Here is a 20979-nt window from a genome sequence, read left to right on the forward strand (position 1 = left end):
CTTTTAGTTACATGTTTCCACCATGATTTTTAGGAAGGGAGAGATTTTATATTTAAACATGTGATTTTCATGGGGGAGTTTGTGAGGGGAAAACAAACTTCTTCCATGTTTCTAACAACATATTGGTTTTTCCCTTTTTTAAACCTGTATCTTTATGTTACACCTTATAACACCAAAAGTCTTCTCAAAAACGAGAAAATCATCGACATTTCTCAAAAATGAGTAGTGAATGGAAAATGCTATTAATGAATGAGAAAATAAACCAAGCCTACAATAAATGACAGGTAACGATCTTGCTACGGGGTAGTATAAAACCCCGAATCACATTTTGAATTACTCTTTCAATGATTGGCATCTAAATATAAACTAGACATAAAAACTCCTAAAAAACTGATAGACTTCTCTATAAACATGAATTGAGTGCGCAAGCATTGTGTTACATTGTTCACGAAATTTGATATCGTAATGACAATCAATGTTTGGATGATTGATCTCCATAACTTCTCATTAATTAAATGAAATCATTGTACGGCTCACAATGGTTAGGAACTAAAGAAGAACTGTCGATGGATTTTCCTAAATTTCTACCTACGCGAAAATTATCACAATTATTAGGAATACTTGGACATATCATCGAAATACTTGTAATCAAGGATCATAGTCCACTTAGCATTGCAATCATACTTTTTGTCATTTCTTTTTTTTTAAAAAAAAAAATTGAAATTACGACTTCCTACTGTTACTAGGGCAAAAGAGAAGTAAATATCGAACCAATTATGGATACGGTATGCCTAGCTTTCGACAAAACGTAAGTGTAAGTTTGCTTATCGTATCACGTTGGATCTTAGTGTTACTTGTACCGAATAGATAAGATAGGTTTGCACCTGGAGAAAATAACAGTAGCACATAAAAGTATGAAACCAAGGTAGTATGGGTTTTTTTGATTTCATAACAGAAACCCACACAAAACGTACTAGGAAGTACAAATCACTGTTTTTAAACAGATTTGACCATGCAGTTGTGTACAGTCTCCATCATGAAAAAAAGCTCAATCTGAGCAAACAAGTTTGTGATGAATTTAAGCAAACCAATAGCAAATGACTTGAAAGTTTTACACCAACCAACCTCATATAGAACCATGTGAATTTGCAGATGAAACATGTTTTAGTACTCATTTCAAGCAGTTAAATAAGGTACAACTAATATACCAAACTTAAAAAGTTGTTGTGAAAATTCTAGTTCACTAGTCTAACACAAGAAAATCATGTATGGGTATATCGTTACAATGAAAGTAAATACTCGGATCACAGGGTAAATGCTGCTGAATTTGAAACTATCGACCTTTTGCTTTAATAAACTTGCCTCTTGATGCTTTCTTCTCCATTTTTTCCCTTTTCTTGCGAGTTTTTTCATCCTCTTCAACTCCCTGTATTGATAAAGACCAGTGAGAATGATACATACCAAACTTGTTTTATATAGCTAGCCAAATGGGTGGGTCACACGGATTGGGTAATGGGTCAAAGTACTACTTTAAACAAAGGCCAGGTCGGGTCAAGTTGGCCTGGAATACATTTTGTCCAAATCTATCTTTTTTATATAACTGATAAGTCTATCAAATATGACTACAATAATTAAACTATCACAAATATTAATATTAGTTAACCACTAGGGTGGTGGTTGGCAAGGACTTCTGCCTCACAATGTAAGAATCACAAGTGTTATCTTTGGCATAAACCCCCTAGTGGCCACAGAGGTTCACTCACAGTGACTCCAGGCTCGCAAAGCAAGTCGCCTAGGGATTAGTTTGCTTGCTTAGTGAGTGGAATCACCCAAACTCGTAAGAGGCCAAAAAAAGATAATATTAATTTTTGGTTAATTGGTTAAGAAGGCTTATTGCAAAAAAAAAAAAAAAAAAAAAAAACTTTGAATGACTTTCGGCCATTATGGCCCATTAGAAATAAACCATAGTCTGAATCGAGAATAAACTTTGGACGACTTCGGACCCATTAAAGATAACCAATAGTCAGAATTGAGTCAATCGACCCATTTAAATTTAACAACTTCAAACTAGATTCAAATTTATTGTTCGGACTGGAAAGGTAGTGAGGTTAAGTGAAAGAAGTACCTCAGAACCTTGAGGGAGAAATCCCTTAATCAAACCCCATCCTTTATAGACTGCAAATGCTGGTATCTGGAGAAAGAAAGAATAGTCAATTGGGGAAGCTTCTAGCGGTCCGAATACAACATTAGTCCCAGAAACATAAACTATGGGGAAACAAGAGCAAAACTTTCTAGTTTTTAGACATGTTATATATGTATTTCTGAAATTTATATTTGTAGGAAATGTTGAGATTGACAGAGACCCCATAATGATAGCATATTGAAATCTTATGGACTGCTCAGTACTACAAACATTATGTAAATAGTGATCAGCTATTGGAAAAGAGGTAACTTTGGAATGGGCTTTTCCAAACAATAAAATGCTTATCTGCAATTTGGTAATCTAAAGAATACCAGCCTCTCAAGTTCAAAGAACAACACATAAGTTAAGTTCTATAGAATAACTGACACTTTTCTGAAAGCTTGTTTCTAGACTAATTTCAAGGCAGTTATTGTTTACTAGATTAAAATATAATTTGAGCTCTTTTACTTCACTACTTAAACCTACTGTATATCAATCTATAGTTCACCAAAAAAGGACAAAATGTTGGATTAGAGCAAAGTTCTGCCCGTGTTGCCGTGTTGGTACGCTAGATTTCAGTATAATGACTGGGTTTATCCATAAAAATGACAAGTAAAACAAGGATCTTACCACCGCATATATCCACCAAAACTTCCCAGATATGATAGACATAACTTGCACAAAGCAGGTAATGTATATAACATCATGCAGGTATCTGTAGAGAAGACATATAAAAAGGATATGACTGATAAACTGATGATACAAAAAAAACCCACATAAAGCGTCAACTCAAATGAAGTCATATCTGTTATGCAAAAAAGGAATCATTTCCTTGAGTTTCTGTAATCAAACTAGCTCAAACAATTAATTTTAATATATGTGTGAAATTCTAACCAATATAGTCCAATAGATAACATAATGAAAGTCTAGTATGTTGTGCTGGTGCAAGTAACACAGACTACCAGACACTTAAACACTAGTATATAAGAATATCTGTGTTTTCATTCTATTAAGACAATGATCACTACAGAGTACAGATGAAAAACAATGCTTGGTTTAAAAGATTACATCTATCCTAGATGCTCACGATGGTAAGATCTCATTGTCACTCTAGGTGGTCTACTCGACTTGGTACAGAAGGTAAAATCAAGCTTTCACCTCATGTATCTTCACTAATTATACCTGGGCCTAATGTTATTGGGGATTTATTTTTGTAAGTAACAAAGTAGCCTTATAACCCTATCATGCTTTTGAGATTGTTGTCAATAGCTAACCTAAGTACTCACTACATTTTTGTGAGCATTTTCAGCATGCAAGAGAAGTATTAACCACTTTTGTTGAATAAAAGTGATTTATAAGCATCTTTAAGGCTTTAGGCATTTACTAGGTTGAAGATGTATGTAGGAATGATACAATTACTAGGTATTAACTACTAGGTTGAAAATGTATGTAGGAATGACACAATTACCTGGTGACGAAAGGGGTCAGGCATACCTGAGGCATGTACCTAGCTAGCCCGTTGGCTTTACGGACCCTGCCCCTAACATCTTTTAAAAACTAAATTTAAATCATTCACAGGAAAACTATGAACTTTACCATGCAATAGCACTAGATACAGAAACACTTAATTGGCAGATACTATAAATCTATAATGACATTAGGTAATGCACAAAGCCAGAGAAAAGAAAATGCATTACCCGCAGGCCCCACCAGTACTCATATCAAAGCCCCCATCTAAAAGGTCCCCATCATCTGTGTAGGTAGGCTTTGCCATTGATGCTAGTTGTTGATAGCATAGATAGTAGGCAGCTGAAGTCAGTATTAGGCCGATCCAATGCATCCATGAAAATGTGGAATAGAAGAACCCAGCTCTTACTATGACATAAATGATCTGCATGTAAGAACCAGAAAAGCACGCTGTTATATAAGACCTTGTATATGAGCAAACAGGACTACAGAAGACAGAAGCCGACTATATTTGATCATAAAACTAAAAAAAAAAATTTCATCAACTTTATCAATGATCACCGTTTCATAAATGGACCGTGTATAGGGTAAATGTGTAAGCCTTGTATCTTAATACTATTAAGATATGGACCATCTATTAAGTTAATAGACTTCCATAAAGTAAAACAAAACCTACAAGCATGAAGCAAGTTGATAAAAGAACAAAACGCCGTTAATACACGCCAATACTCCAACATAGAAATCAGACAAGACAACAATTTCAGGTATAGTTAAAAAGACAATTGGAGACATTACACATAATAAATATATGTCTACAAGTTGACACTCATTTGCTCCTCCTCTTCAAATGATAATAGTATAACACCCATAGGGGTGCCTTCAATCTGAAATACCAGTTAAGAGATTTGAAGCCACTTAATGACGTTTACAAAGATAAAATAAACGAACTATGTTATGTAGAAGATGTGACTCTGTCTCAAGCTCAATCTACACCCACAAAGAAGTGGCACTTGATGCACCTCCCAAATCATACTATTCAAGATATCGAAACAAAAGGTGTAACCCTTTATATACTGATCAGATTGGACCGTAGACACACTACACTAAGGCTTGCCATTGGAGAAAGCTGCAAACTCTATTACGTACTTTATGTAAGATACACAAACTGACTTTCATAATCTCTTGCTTTCCAAATGTACAACAATACTCAATCCCGTCAAAGGCGGGGTACAGGGGAGATGGGATGTGAACAATCATACCTCTACCTAATGGTAGAGACTGCTTCTAGAAAGGCCTCCGGTAAAAGTGTGGATCAAACATATTAGTGGCATGCAGGTGATAGTGTGTGTGTGGGTGTGTATGTGTGATATCAGAAAAAGCAGATACTGTATGCTAACAAGAAAGAGAAATCATACCTGCATGTGGACATATAAAAGGTATTTAAGCAGATAATGTAGGTAAGCGTAATGACATATATATAGGACTAAAAGGGCATATAAGAGGATAAATATCTAAGCATGTAAGCCTGAGAGCATCTTAAACTAGAGGAAAGGCTCTATTATGCACATCTTAAATAAGTGTCTCTAGCAGTATACCTAAAATGGAATGGTGGTGGAGGCGATTGTTTAAATGCAGGTGGATGTAGTCTATTGCATTAGAAAAGAGAGAAATAGGTGAGATGGGTTTCAACAAAAAAGCAAGGTCACTTGATACCATCCACTCCTAAATCTACCAAGTGATCAAGAAGATATTAATGTGCCTAAAAATATTCAAGCGGGGAAAAAAATTTCCATGTGGAGAAACTACTTAATGTGTTACACGAATCAATGTATCTAAAAACACTCATCGACTTACACATAATTGCCACAACGCATTCACTAACGATACTTCCAATGTGATTTTCTAAGAAAGCCTTAAACTTTCCCGATAATGCAGAGCGCTAATTCCATATCAAATGATCAATGTGTTGGGTGTTACACCCATTTGTAACTAACTACATCTTGATTATATATTGATCATACAGTGGCAACAAAATAGTTTCCCGAGTTCTTTCCAAACGTTTTTTAACGAATCCAGTAACTTCCGGTGACAGTAAATTCCTATTGGAGCTCATAATTAGGATTTGGGTAAATCTTTTGTACAGTGATATAGATATAATTAGACAGATTCTAATCCTACTAAGTTTCTGCAGATATTCCAATATGATGATCTTCACTGTAGTGAGCATTATCATTGATATTATCGAAATATATCTAGAATAATAATAATTATATAGATGAACTAAACAATTGTAGTAGTGAGGGAAAAAAAAAAGTATTAAATTAATAATGAAATAAAAATTACATTGCAGGCGATGATAATACGAAAGAGATTGTTGATATGGCGAGTATTTTCTTCTCTTCGCTTCTTCGCCCCTTGATTTGCCATTTTTTTTGACTTATTTTATTTTCAGTTGATCTTGAGATTGAAGTAAAATGGAAAAACCCTTGTGAGCTGACCCTTGGTACAATTCCACCTAATAATTTTTTCTCTTTCTTTTTTTTTTTTTTATAGAGCAAATAGGCAATTTGTTTTAGAGGATAACATACATGCTCACATATATTTAAATCTTTTATTTACCACTAAAAACATCTAATTTAAATGTTATTAGAAATAAGTAGGTTGTTTTTTCTTGTTAACACAAATCTTGTGGAGAGAATTGAATTAATTGTTTTAAGGGTAACCATAAATCTTTCTAATAAATCAAACTAATATCCTGGTTTTACTCAAGATCTCGAGTTTAATTTTCAGAGATAATAAGTTTTGGGTTTTTTTTTTCATCTTCGAATACTTTTAGCAACCTATAATCAACATCTCGTTATCTAGATACGTTCATGGTTTCACCATCATATGATGAAAATTTTTCGATATCGTGTTTCGACTGAATATTCGAAAAAAAATCAAACTAATAATCCCTTAATAATAGGATCGAGAAAGATGAAAAAAATAAAAGGTGATGAAAAAAGATAATAAATAGATTACACTTTTCAGAGATTTATAATATTTATAGGATTACTAGGCTAAATTTTTTAAAGAAATTAGTCATTTTGCTTATTTTAAATGGTCACATTGAAATATTATAAATTTTCAATAATGAACAAACATTCATAAAGAGTTACATATTAAATGATCATTCGATCCTTAATGAATATCTTTTAAAATATCTTCAGTGTCTCTTTTAGATCAATTGTTTTTACATTAAATACCTACATCATTGGCCACTATCACCACTTTATCGTTATCGTCGTTGAGCTGTGCGGCTAGTTTTTGATTTGTGTTAAAGAAAACGAGAATGGTACCCGCACAATGCGGCGACGTTAGCGGGGACGGCGGTCTTGTGGTGTCGGTGATGATATTATTGGTGGTGGTAGCGGTGTCAAATGGTGTAGGATTGTAAGTTAATGTAAAGGTAATAGTGAAAATATTTTAAAAGATGAGGGTTGAAGTATAAATTAATTCATTAAAAACATAAAGTGTCCAAGGGTAATTTCGGTAATTCAAAGGCAAAACTTTCTAAAAATAAAAATAGTCTTTTTGCTTTATAAAGGAGTAGTATGTTCTTGAGTTTTATTTAAGGGAAGAAGAGAAAAGAAAGGAAAAGATTTGGAAGGAGAATTCTATAGAATTTGTTAAAGATATTTTCTTTCCACTTTTGGAATGATTTGGAAGGAAGAAAACTCCACTCTTCTCTTTTTTTCCCCTTCCTTTACATATAAATTCAAGAACACATGCTAAAGAAAATGAAGGACTATTTAAAATTTTAAAAACTTTAAAGGACTATATCTGGAAATCAATAAAATGATTATAAAAAAAAAAAAAGAAAAAAAAGAGAGCAAAAGTATGATTTGAAAGAATAATAGTGATCCCGATGTGTATTGTCTTCCCACAAAACAGGGTTCCTCAAAGGACATCCATATTTTTAGCCTTCTATTTCCAATGAAAATTGAATCTTATCAGACCCCCTTATCCATTAATCTATCCATAATCAGATTAATAAATACTCAAAAATATTCAAGAAGCCGCTGTGACTTCAATTTAATCATTTTGTTGAAATTATTGTTGTAATTTGTTTATCAGCCACCCATTTTCAGGTTTGTTTATTGAATTACTTATTTGTTTACTTTTATTGATTAAAGTTATGAGCTTTTGGTGAAGGGGTTTTCTTGAAAGTCAAAATTTGAAGAAAAAGTTTGACTTTTATTGCAAGTTCTTTAATGGGTATTTATATTTATATTATATTGACTGATTATTTGATAAATCTTGTTATAAAGTTTGAAACTTTATGTAATTTTTGTAATGGGGTTTGTTTACAAAATTTGAAAATCAGCCCTAATGTTCAATAATAATCAATGAAAACAATGATTATCTTTAATATACCATAGTTATGTGATTTGTAATCAACTTTTGATTTTTTTAAAATAGGAGTGGTGAAAATCTGTTAAACATTATTAAAGAACTGGATTTGAGATGAGAAGAGCTTTTGTTAAATCCTTAAGGCCGGTTAGAACGGTTTATCGTCATCGTGGAGATGAATTATCAAATGGGTTAGCAAAAAGAATGTTGGTATCATATATAAATAATGGGACATTGGATAAATCTTGGTATGATACTTGTAAATGTGGACGGCCGTCATATATGTTTTCAAGAACTATGGCTTCTGATGCGGCTGAAGTGAATTATAAAGGTTCGGATAATATATGCTATGATTTTGGAGTCTTGAATATGGTTTTGATTGTGGCAAATGATCAATGTAGTTATGTTGTATGTCAAGCAGAAGTGAAAAAAGCAGGTCCCCTTGTAGAGTATGAGCGAAGAATCAAAGCCGGTGATCTTGAAGATGGTGATAATAGTCAGGTAATGTGGCAAGTGTTTGACTATTTGTAAAATGTCTGAAACACCGTTTAGTATTGTCAAAACAAGAGAGTATTATAGCACGATATCGCTATGCTTTGTAATTATGACCGTGGGCTACAAAGTCTTTGTATGTTGCACTAGATATATATTCTCAGGCATTTTCTTATTAATTATTCACCTTGTTTAGGCTGTTTTGTTACTATGATTTTGCAGATAGGCACTTTAAGAGAAATTCAAAGACTCTATGATGAGCTTGTTAAGTCAGCTGATGCATGTCGTTTGGATCGTTATTCAGATTCTGGGAAAGCTGGGAGGTAAATATTGTCAACACTTTCCATGTTGTTAAGAAGTCATATGTTAATTTCATATTGAAATTAAAGAGAAGTAGTGTAGTGTTTCTCTAGTGTAGTAGTGTTTCATCTCATTTACATTATCAGGAAGCAGGAAAGGTTTATTTTTGTTTATTCTATGTAGAGGCTGCAATTTCGACCCATTGTGCTATGTAAGTAAAATATGAACGGGTTTCAGGTTATGTTTTGTCTGTAATGTGGCAAGTGCTATAAAGTTTTAGCTTAAAAAAAATGGGATGAGCATTGTCCTAAGTGTCCCTTAAATGCATAGCAATTTCATCAATCATATTAGCAGAAACGTAGATTAGTGATTTCAATCATATTTTTTTGCCATAATTTCGCATAAAATTCAATCAAGTACTGAGAATGCATTGCCATTAATTACTGAATGCTAAAATTTGATTTTCAGGAGTAGGTGGTTATGGTCGCGTCTCATGCCACAGTCTTCAGTCTCACCAGTAAAAGGACTCTACCTTTATGGAGGTGTTGGCACTGGAAAGACCATGTTAATGGATTTGTTTTATGATCAACTGTAAGCACATGCTACTCTTTATGTATGATTTTCAAACATTTCTAAACATTTAGTATCATGTTCGTTTGAATTCTTCTTGCATACTTGGCTTATCAGACCATGCAATTGGAGGAAAAAGAGGATTCATTTTCATGACTTTATGTTGACGGTCCACAGCCGCTTGCAGGTATTTGATTCGTCATATATCAGTCTAAATAGGCACTTCATTTTTTTCTGTAATATCTTTTGTGAAATAAAGATAGATCGGTATTCATTCCAAAAAGATGCACTCATGGACTTCTGTCTAATCGGTCAATTATCAACATCTAAGTTGACATTAATATTTCATATATCAAAATGGATATGATGCTGAGTAATGTTTCCATTGAAAGACTTTTTGCATAAAGGGCTCTAAGGATAAGCAGATTGAAATAGCTTTATGGGCTCCAAGGATCATCAATGTTTGATAATGTGGTTGTATGCTATAATTGCAGAGGCACAGAGGCGTGGCTGATCCCCTTGAAGTTGTTGCAGGAGAGATATCTGATGAATCTATTTTGTTATGCTTAGACGAGTTCATGGTATTGTTTGACTTAAAAAAACCTGCACGTTACTTTTCTTTCTCTCTTTGGGTGTTAACAAAAGTTATTTACGTTATCCATTTATACTGGAGTTGTGAGCACCTTATAGATCATTCCTTATGATATTGACAGGTTAACGATGTAGCTGATGCCACAATACTAAACCGGTTGTTTGGCCATCTTTTTAGCAATGGTGCTGTAAGTGATTAGTAATTTTATATTATCATCCTTTCTCAAGTGAATTTTTCGGTTATATTTGAGTGAACAAACCTGAACGTCTTTATTCCGTTCATGATGGAAGTATAGATACTTGTTGCTACGTCAAACCGTGCTCCTGATAGTCTTTATGAACGTGGCCTGCAAAGAGATCTTTTTCTACCATTCATTGCTACACTAAAGGTAATATTAGTTGTTTATATGTGGCAGCGGAAAAATGGCAAGTTGGGTGGCTTAGGTAACATCTCTAAATGGGCACTCTTTCAGAACGCTTTGAAAACAGGTTGGGTAGAGTTCACCCAAAAATATATTCTACTTTATAATGTGTTAAATATGATTACCAAAGCTCTTTTATCACAATAACCTTCTAGGAGGCTGTATGCATCAGTCACACATTTTGGGTGACTTTCTACCTGTTTGACCCAATTGACTTATTTGATGCATAACTCATTAGAGATAAAACACGACCTTAGTTGAGCCACTCGTGTATTAATGAGTTGAAATCGCCACAACTATTTCTTCTCAATCATCAAGTTTTCCGTTTTCTTGACTATCACCGTGTTTCTATTTCATGAATGCAGGAAAGATGCGTGGTACATGAAATCGGTTCATCTATAGATTACAGGAAAAGAACCTCGGTAAACTAACAACTTGTCCCACATTACCTTTTTTAGATATATGGTCTAAAAAAGTAGCCTTTTTGCAAAAATGTAAAGGGGAGGCTGAGTATAAAGACTAGGCTGAACGTGATATGCTTTTGGTCTTATGTTCTATATTGAAATGTAGGCTGAAGAAGGTTTCTACTTTGTAATGGATGAGCCTGACTTTCTTGTACAGAAGTTCAAAGAATTGGTTGGGGAACATACGGTTCAACCCCAGGTAGCAGAGGTTGTTATGGGTAGGAAACTACAGGTATGCCATACGTGTATTTAAGTAAAAGTTATGGTAAAACACAGAGGTTGCAAGATGGCAGGTCAGGTAATGGGTGGAAGTGGGCTCGGTTAGATTGACCCATAATCACTTCATTTTTCTCCAATAAGAATTAGGATAGAAATATAAATGATAGAAACCATTTAGGAGATCATATGTGTCAAAAATAGACTTTGGGACTTTGAACTGAACCTTTTAGCTTGACCCGTTTCAGTTAAAACACCATCCAAATTGACTAAAATATAAGTTATTGGGTCAATTGCTGCCTCTAGCAAATATGCTTTGCATCTGGTATATCTAAGGAGGCTAATAAGTTTTTGTTATGCTGTATGTAATCCATATCCATTAGTAGTCACTCTATCTTCCTTATCATGTTCAATGATTAGGTACCATTGGGTGGGAATGGATGTGCATATTTTCCTTTTGAGGAACTCTGCGACAAACCTCTTGGTGCTGCTGACTACTTTGGATTATGTAGTGAGTGTAACTAATCATTTTGAAATTTTATGAACAATTTGTTCCACTTTGCGTCAGGGGTTTGAGAACATGGTGTCAAAATTTAGTTATCTGTTTAATAACTTAATTAAGAGGGGGGTACTTTTGGCTTTTTGAGGTCAAGCAGACTGTTGTCCAAGTCCAGTCTTGCTACAAATTCCATGAAACTTTTGGAGTTACTTTACGTGTTATTATACTAGAAAGTGGGAATATTTTGCTGAATTTTACCAATTTTGCTTTGACCTCAAGTCCTTCAAAGTTAAAGAAGTTGGTCTCCTTGTGTATACGTTTTAGTGTCAAAAAGGTGATCCCTCAGCCCAAAGATACAGATACCAGGCCCCACTGAAGCCTACTTTCTGTTCTCTTTTTTCCCTCTAATTTTCTTTTTAGGCTATTTATATATTTCGTTTTAACTCTTTCACAGTTTCTAGTTTTATGATTTACATCTAATCCATTATTAGAGCTATAATTTGAAGTTTCAAGTTTTGTTTTTGGTCCATTAGATGTGTAATGGGAGTGATAATGTTATTCTTTTAGAAGTTGAACAGTGTCAAATTTTAATAGCTTAAGTTTTTTTGTACCAATTTCAATGCCGAAGCAGGATACGGCTTTTTTGAATTTTGACTAATTGAAGGGGGCTATACTATATAAACCTTTGGAAATCTTCAGCCGGACTACAGAAAATACATTACATTTGTGCCTGTTGGGGGAGGCTTGGCACCCCCCAGCCCCCTTTCTCCGCCACTGCTTATTTTGAAATTTACATAAGTTTAACCTTACTCATTTTGACATAAGCCGTTTGTGACTGTTATCTAACCCATCCACATTGAGTTATTGACACATCTAGTGCCTTGTCACCTATGCCCTTGCAAAAAGGTGTTTGAATCTGCCACTGGATAACAAATCGTTTGTGACTGTTATCCCACTCATCTATGCTGAGACATCTAATGCCCCCTGCAAAACTTTTTCCTGAATCTGTTACTGGACATCTAATATTCTCAAACTTGTAAATGCAGAGAACTATCATACCTTGGCTTTGGATGGTGTGCCAATATTTGGGCTCCACAACAGGACAGCTGCCTATCGATTTGTTACTTTAGTTGATGTTAGGCTCTTCTTTTATCTTCTCTAATTGAGACCTTGGCTATTATGCCTTTCATGGTTGACTTTTTTTCTTAACGCACCTTAAATAACTGCATATACAGGTGATGTATGAGAATAAGGCCAGATTGATGTGTACAGCTGAGGGGACTCCTTTCCAACTTTTTGAAAGGATTGTGACCATCTCTGATGCCCAAAGTATGGCACCTCGAACCTCGTCTAGGTCAAGGAAGAATGACGATTATGACCTTTGTGTTGATAATGAGCTGGGCTTTGCTAAAGATCGCACTATTAGCAGGTGTGTTTTGTTTTATCATTTTATCCACTATGTTTATTACATGTATGCAATTTGGTCTTTACTCAAGATGTTGAAGACGATGTTTGACCTGTTTGAGATACAGTTTAACTTTTGAAACTAAAACCAAATTTAAAGTTTACTTAATGACAAAAGAAATCAGTAACCAATTTTAAGTTAACAAGAAATGTACAAAAGTAGCAGATTCAGTAAGTGACAATTTTCTGATTGTTACATACGTATATAGAATAGAATGCTATGTTTGACTTAAGAAAGTCAAAATTTGCGTCTTTTAGTTTCTGGAGATGACCTATTCGAAACATTAATACAGATTAACAGAGATGAACAGCAGTGAGTATCTCGAGCAACACGCAGACATGATAGCAGAGAAGCGACTTCGTACTCAAAAGGATGATGACAACCATGTTAATGTGGTAGAAGCATGAACATGTTTACGGATCAAGTTTCATTAGCAATCTTTTCAGTTTTCAAACTTGTATGTATGGTTTTATAAAGTCGGTGGGCCAGTTGCATCTTCTTGCCCTGTAATGGCCAAAGTGACCACCCTATGTAAAACAACATGAAAAAGATGGAAATAGTATAGGCATTTGGGTATAAATTTTTAAGTGCTTAAAAAGATAAATGCATCAGGGTCTTTTCTGCAATAATATTTCAAATGTATTTGTAACCATATGATGTAGAAGTAACATTCGTATATTTCAACTTGATTTCTTATTTGACTTCTTTGACATATTGGTGTTATACTGTTATATTACTTCAATTTGCATATTAAATGTGCAATCGTGCATATATTTTCTTTTTGCGTATTACAAGGGATATATATATATATAATTTTTTTTTATGTAGTTTTAATGCATTAATATAATGCTTCTAAAGCATGATTTGGTTAGGTATGTTCAATAAATAGAAAGAGAGTTATTCTGTGTATGATTTGGCCGTTTGTACCAGATGAATGTTTCATAAGTGTTGTAACATCTTTACATGGACTGGTATGTGTATGTGTAGAAAAAAAATACGGGTATAAAACAGGTGATGATACAGATCTAATGTTATGGAATCCATTGACCGGCGAGTCGAAAACGTTACGCAAAACCAATCCTAAATTCCTCGGAAGTATATAAACCCTCCTGGTCGTCATTAGGATTGTATTACCATGCTGCTGATGACGATTACAAGCTTCTGTTTATATCTTGTAAGTTCGACATGCAGATATACTCGTTGAAATCCGATTCATGGAGAGACGTACATCACTCCACACACAACTATCAAACTCTTTCCCACTTTGGCCCCGCAAGTTTTGCGGGTTGGACGTTGAGTAATGGTAGTTGCAATTATAAATAATCAAAAGAGATCGAAGACTACGTACCAGCAATTATAAAGTTTGACACAAAAGTCGAAAAGTTCAGTGTAATACTGACTCCTCCCTCTTTGATGAATTATTCATACGACGGCCGTACGCCGCAATTGAGTATGAAGGTTGAAGAAGAACTTGGGCATAGGCAGGCGTTTCTATCGTCTCTCACATGTGGAGGATGAAAGAAGATCATGGGAGTTGGGAGGAGGTCGGATGCCATTATAAAGGTTTGGAGCCGGCCATTCACGACTGGTACTGGTAGTAGTTTAAGTGAAGTGAGATATACAGAGAGTTTTATGTCACTTAATCGATCAAATATATATAAATTAATTAAAGACCCGACGAACAAGTAACAGCCATCGATACTCGATCAGTCTATCTAATTAATGTTGTTATTTAAACTTGCTAGCATTCGAATTCATTCATCCTGTAACAACTACGTACAGATTTGTTTTATAAAAATATTTCAATTCTTAATTGAAAGTTTATATTTTCAATTATGATTTCTTGATTTACTATTACTTATATTAATATCAATGCATGCTGATTCGAGTTTGAATATTAATATTTACTAGACTACAATTCAGATTTCTTTCACTCAATATATATGTTCCTAATAGAAAGAATGTATAGTTTACTTATGTTGAATTATCAAATTAATTTGGTAACTTAAGTCGTTTATTGTGGTATATTATTAGGAAAAGGACTTTGGAAGCATACATTGGATGAGGCAGGGACTAAAGCTAAACAAAGGACTAGGACTATAGGTGCTGCCTAATATTACAAGAAGGACTGATATTGCCATGTTGATGAAGCATCATATTCAGGGGCTAAACCACGGTGACTCATTCTAAAGGGACTGTATGTGCAAATGTTCTTAGGGTTCGTGTATAAAAGCATCCATCGTCCACTGTAGCAACCACCTCTTGAAGCAGCTTATTTTGTTACCGTTTCCAAAACCCTAATATTTTCTCAATGTAATCTATCATTTTTGTTCTGTTTGTATAAACGACTTATCTCTTCTTAATCTATATCCAATTAGTTCGTTATGGCTGCTTTGTTGAGTGTCTATTTTGTATCTACAATCACAATTTTCTTCATGGTATCAGAGCCATAGGCTCAAAATCAATTTATTAATCGTTTTTTGATAATATACACATATATAAAAATATATATAATATATATATATATATATATGTATATATACATACACTTATATATATATAAAATCTCTGGATTTTTTTTAATCTTCCTTATATGATATCTTTTTTGGTCTGCTTGTGTGTGGGGTTCAGATTTTATTAGATCTTGGATCTTATCATCTGTAGCAGTTGCTTGTCAATATCAGATCTAACCTTCTTAGGTTTGGTTTGATTCGTTGACATATATCTTTCCATTCATCCATCAATCTTTTTTTAAGGGTTGATACTGGATATTCTTGGAAAACATTGCTGCCTTATCTGTGTTTTTTTTTCTGGTTTTTTTGGAATTACTGTTGGTGACCCCAATGTAAGCCTTCTTTCCTACCTTTCTAGTAGCAAACTGTTTCTCACTTGGAGTGCTCTGAGTGTGAAAAGTTTGGCCTATCAGTTGGGATCCTTACCTTATTGTTATTTGTGTTTCTTTTGTGCTCTTGCTATGTCTATCTTTGTTTATTGTCAGATTGTTATTGAAGTATCTAAGGTTCTTATCAAGTTCTATGTGAAGTTTCATTAATCTGTTTGTCTTCTTGTTATCTTTATTATTATTGTCCTAATCTCTTTCTTGGTAGAAGAGAGGGTCCCTGAGTATACCTGTCTTGGCACTTGAGTGTCCTTGAATCTGGCCACTGCTCTTGCACCCTTTAGGTGTGTTCTTTCTTGTTTTCTAATTGGTTGTTTGTGATCTATCTGCTTGTGTGCTTTGTTTGCCTTCCTATCTTGTTATCTATGGCTGATCATAATGATGGTGATGAAAGACCCAATTTGGATGGTTTTGATCAAGGTGTGAATATATTTGGTACTCTTATCAGTAATCTTGATTTTGGTGATCCTCTGTATTTACATGCTAGTGACACTTCTGGTGCTCCTTTAATTAGTTTAAAACGGAAAGGAACTGAAAATTATAAAATATGGGCATGTGCTATGGAACTTGCTTTGGAAACCAAAAACAAAGTTTGTTTTATAGATGACACTTATGAAAAACCTGTTGGTAATGATGTTCTTGCTAAGCAATGAGATAGGTTTAATTCTGTTGTTCTTTCATGGATTCTTAGCTCTTTGTCTGAGGATGTTTATTTGGGTCAAATCTTTTCTAAAGAAGCTGTAACTGTTTGGGAAGAACTAAAGGAAACATATGATAAGGTGGATGGGTCAATTACTTTTAATTTGCATCATAAAATAAACTCTTTGACTCAAAATGGTTGTTCTCTGTCTGACTATTATCATAGGCTTAATGCCCTTTGGAGGCAATTTGATTCTCTTGTGAAACTTCCTACTAGCACTTGTCATGCTGCTAGAGGCATACAAGAACACCATCAGTTGATAAAACTTATGCAGTTTCTTATGGGGTTGGATGAAATTTACTTACCTATTAGAAGCAACATCTTGACCAGGGACCCCCTTCCTAATGTTAAAACTGCTTTTGCCATTTTATCTAGGGAGGAATCTCACAAGGGTACTCATGTTGAACCTCATGTGAAACATCAGAATTCTGCATTTGTAGCTAAAACTTTTGGTAACAAAAAGAAATTTTTTGATAACAAGTTTTCTGAAAACAAATCTTTTGAACCAAGAAGGGGGCCCAGTATGAACCTTAAATGCACCAAATGTGACAAGTTTGGTCATACCATTAAAAGATGTTATGAGATTGTTGGTTGCCCTAATGGTTATAATAATTCTTATAAACCTAATGGCACTTTTAACAAGAAAAATTCATATCAAAACTTTGGAAAGAATCTGTCTAGTAATCATGTGGCTGCTTCAGAACCACAAAACTTTGTTGTACCTTCCTCCTCTTGTTCCAGCTCTGTTCCTGGAAACCCTGGGACTTCTTCTATGCCATTCACCAATGATCAACTCAATCTTTTAATGAAAATGTTCAGTGACAATTCCATTCCCAAGATGGGAGGTACATTCTTCAATTCAAACTCCTTTTTTAACTCCAATTTCAAAAAATTCTTTTGTTCAAATCATTCAAAGGCTATTGCTAAAATTATTAAAGGATGGATTTCTGATTCTGGGGCTACTCAACATATGACCTATACTGATAAAAACATGACTAATGTTGTTGATGTTTCCAATCTTGGGTTAACAGTAGGCCACCCAAATGGCACTCAAGCCAAAGTTAGTAAAATTGGAAATTTGAAACTGACCAAGTATATTACTCTTTATGGTGTGCTTGTTGTACCTGAGTACTGTGTTAGCCTTCTATCTGTTCACAATCTTGCTAGAGATAATAAGTTCTTTATAGGGTTTGATGAGTATAATTGCTATGTTTAGGACTTGAAATCTAGAACAACTGTGGGGATTGGTAAAGAAAGTGATGGTCTCTATTTGTTTGATGATTGTAATATTGGTAAGAACAATGCTTCTTGTTTTAATTCTGTGTTTGCTTGCAATGTGTCTAAATATACTTGGCACTGCAGACTTGGTCACCCTGCTGACCAAGTCTTATATGTGCTTAAGGATAAGTTGAAATTAGATAATATTACTCATGGTTCTTTATGTGAAACCTGCCATAAGGCAAAGCAAACCAGGGAACCCTTCCCTCTAAGTGAACATAAAATCAAAAATGTGGGAGATTTGATACACTTGGACCTTTGGGGACCTTACAGAATTCAAAGCAGAGAAGGGTACAGATATTTTTTAACCATTGTTGATGACTATTCTAGGGCTGTGTGGGTTTTCTTGTTAAAAAGTAAGGAAGAAACTTTTGATAACATTGTCAGCTTTTATAATCTTCTTCATAACCAGTTTGATAAAAGAGTCAAAATCTTTAGAAGTGATAATGGAAGTGAATTTATTAACCATAAAATGAACAATTTCATAAAACAGAAGGGTATCATACACCAAACTTCTTGTGTTCACACTCCACAACAAAATGGAATAGTTGAAAGAAAACATAGGCACTTGCTAAATGTAGCAAGAGCTCTTATGTTTCAAGGGGGGTTGCCTTTAAACATGTGGAGTGAATGCATTCTAACTGCCACTTATTTGATTAACAGGTTACCTAGTTCTGTTCTTTGTGGAAAGTCTCCTTTTGAATTAATTTTTAAGTCTGCTCCTAATCTCTCCTATCTAAGAGTCTTTGGATGTTTGTGTTTTGCCACAATTTTAAATAACCTTGATAAATTTAGTAGTAGGTCTGAAAAATGTGTCCTAATTGGGTATGCTAATGCCAAAAAAGGATACAAACTAAAATGTTGAGAATGATATCTCTCATTTGAACTTCTTTGATAATTTCTTTTATGAAAATAAGGAACATTTACATCCAGACTCAAGTCCCAATGATGAAAGGAGAATTCAAACAGATAGTGAAGGCATTGGACCATCTCTTTCTGGCAGTCCAGCTAGGGTTACCAATGAGACTGGACCATCCTCCCATTCTGGCAGTCCTTTGGGGACTACTAATGGTGAGGATAATGCAACACTTCCTGATGATATTAACAACTCTGAGGGCAATTCTGATATACATGATGCTTCTATTGAGCAGAATGATAATGTTACCAATCTTATAAGGTCTAAAAGGACTATTAGACCTCCCAAAAGTCTTGATGACTTTGTGTTAGGTACCAAAACCAAGCACAACATTTCTAAACATGTCAATTACTCTAACCTGAATTCTGAATACATGTGCTTTGTATCAAATTTGAATAAATATGTTGAACCTACCTCTTTCTATGAAGCATGAAAAAACCCTCTTTGGGTTGATGCCATGAATATTGAAATGGAAGCCTTGCACAAAAATGGGACTTGGTATCTCACTGACCTTCCTCTTGATAGAAAACCAATCAATTGTAAATGGGTCTATAAGATAAAATATAAGTCCAATGGTGATATTGATAGATATAAGGCTAGGCTTGTTGCCAAAGGTTGTAGTCAAAGAATGGGACTTGACTTTGATGAAACAATGGTAACTATTAAGTGTTTGCTTACTATTGCTACTAAAAAGTGTTGGCCTATTTTTCAACTTGATGTTAACAATGTCTTTCTTTATGGTGAGATTGTTGAAGATGTTTATATGGTTCCACCTCCTGGTTACTATTCCAGTAATGATACTAGGGTTTGTAAGCTTGTAAAGTCCTTGTATGGTCTTAAGCAAGCACCTAGGAAATGGAATGAGAAGCTTACTTCTGCTCTTTTGACATTTGGATTCACTCAAAGCAAGAGTGATTACTCTTTGTATACAAGGAACCAAAATGGTACCTTTGTTGCTTTACTTGTGTATGTGGATGATATCATAATAACTGGAGATTGCATTACTGAAATCAATATATGCAAAGATTTTTTAAGCAAACAGTTTTCTATTAAAGATTTAGGTAAGCTAAGGTACTTCTTAGGAATTGAAGTTGTTGATACTAAAGATGGCATTTGCATGAATCAAAGAAAATATTGTCTTGATATTATATCTGAGTATGGTCTGCTGGGTTGTAAACCAACCCAAACTCCCATTGAACCAAATCTGACCTTCTGTGGTGACGATTCTGATGATACTCCTTTGGAGAATATCACTGAATACCAAAAATTGGTTGGTAAACTTATATATCTCACTCTTACTAGACCTGATATTTGCTTTGCTATTCATATCTTAAGTCAATTTATGCATAAACCATATCAATCTCATTTCAAACTTGCATTAAGGGTTTTGAGATATCTCAAGAATTCTCCAGGTAAAGGTATTCATTTAAAAGGTAATTCTGACTTTTCTCTTAAGGCTTTTTCTGATTCAGACTGGGCCAAGAAGGTGAATGCCAGGAAAAGTATCACTGGATACATCCTTTTCCTTGGTGGCTCACCAATATCTTGGAAAAGTAAAAAACAAGCTAGTATATCTAGATCTTCTGCTGAAGCAGAATTTAGGGCTCTTGCAGCTATGACATGTGAGATTATTTGGGTCTTGAAGGTTCTGGGTGAGTTTGGAATTAGACAAGAAGAACCTGTACCTATTTTTTGTGATAGCAAGGCTGCTATTCAAATCAGTGCTAACCCTGTGTTTCATGAGAAAACTAAGCATTTTGAAATTGATCTTTATTTTGTAAGAGAGAAAATTAACATGGGTGTTATTGACACTGTTAAGATTGGGTCTGATGATAATATTGCAGACCTTTTCACCAAAGGTCTCACATGTACTCTTCATAGCAAACATTTGAAGAATCTTGGCCTTATAGACCTCTTCCAAAATTAATTTGTGGAGGGGTGTTGAATTATCAAATTAATTTGGTAACTTAAGTTGTTTATTGTGGTATATTATTAGGAAAAGGACTTTGGAAGCATACATTGGATGAGGCAAGGACTAAAGCTGAACAAAGGACAAGGACCATAGGTGCTGCCTAATATTACAAGAAGGACTGATATTGCCATGTTGATGAAGCATCATATTCAGG

The 20979-nt window shown here is 34.4% G+C and overlaps 2 protein-coding genes across 2 annotated transcripts; one reads left to right on the forward strand and one right to left on the reverse strand.

Annotated features, from left to right (window-relative positions):
• Window positions 1-1037: 1037 nt before the first annotated feature.
• LOC122596537 (transmembrane protein 208 homolog) lies at window positions 1038-6174 on the reverse strand. The gene is made up of 5 exons (XM_043769135.1): window positions 5993-6174; window positions 3880-4073; window positions 2813-2897; window positions 2126-2191; window positions 1038-1426 (listed from the first exon to the last, which is right to left on the reverse strand). Exons 1-5 carry the CDS (start codon window positions 6074-6076, stop codon window positions 1334-1336), a joined length of 522 nt encoding a protein of 173 aa, XP_043625070.1. The 5' UTR covers window positions 6077-6174; the 3' UTR covers window positions 1038-1333.
• A 1374-nt stretch (window positions 6175-7548) lies between these two features.
• LOC122596444 (AFG1-like ATPase) lies at window positions 7549-13772 on the forward strand. The gene is made up of 15 exons (XM_043769020.1): window positions 7549-7779; window positions 8111-8372; window positions 8463-8542; window positions 8756-8856; window positions 9302-9424; window positions 9521-9590; window positions 9898-9984; window positions 10117-10182; window positions 10291-10383; window positions 10782-10838; window positions 10987-11112; window positions 11517-11607; window positions 12642-12730; window positions 12831-13024; window positions 13353-13772. The coding sequence occupies exons 2-15, from the start codon at window positions 8156-8158 to the stop codon at window positions 13465-13467; spliced, it is 1509 nt and encodes a 502-aa protein (XP_043624955.1). The 5' UTR covers window positions 7549-7779; window positions 8111-8155; the 3' UTR covers window positions 13468-13772.
• Window positions 13773-20979: the final 7207 nt, after the last annotated feature.

The sequence above is a fragment of the Erigeron canadensis genome, chromosome 4, assembly GCF_010389155.1.
Source record: "Erigeron canadensis isolate Cc75 chromosome 4, C_canadensis_v1, whole genome shotgun sequence".
Classification (NCBI taxonomy): Eukaryota; Viridiplantae; Streptophyta; class Magnoliopsida; order Asterales; family Asteraceae; genus Erigeron; species Erigeron canadensis.

Bases quoted from the DNA above. Each gene is read 5' to 3' on its own strand.
- LOC122596537 (XM_043769135.1), bottom strand. From the start codon at position 6,076: ATGGCAAATCAAGGGGCGAAGAAGCGAAGAGAAGAAAATACTCGCCAT. The intron at 4,074-5,992 runs GTAATTTTTATT...TCTTACATGCAG, and splicing joins GTATTATCATCGCCTGCAAT to ATCATTTATGTCATAGTAAG. The intron at 1,427-2,125 runs GTACTTCTTTCA...TTATCAATACAG, and splicing joins TTCTCCCTCAAGGTTCTGAG to GGAGTTGAAGAGGATGAAAA.
- LOC122596444 (XM_043769020.1), top strand. From the start codon at position 8,156: ATGAGAAGAGCTTTTGTTAAATCCTTAAGGCCGGTTAGAACGGTTTAT. The intron at 8,857-9,301 runs GTAAATATTGTC...TTTGATTTTCAG, and splicing joins GATTCTGGGAAAGCTGGGAG to GAGTAGGTGGTTATGGTCGC. The intron at 10,839-10,986 runs GTAAACTAACAA...ATTGAAATGTAG, and splicing joins ATTACAGGAAAAGAACCTCG to GCTGAAGAAGGTTTCTACTT.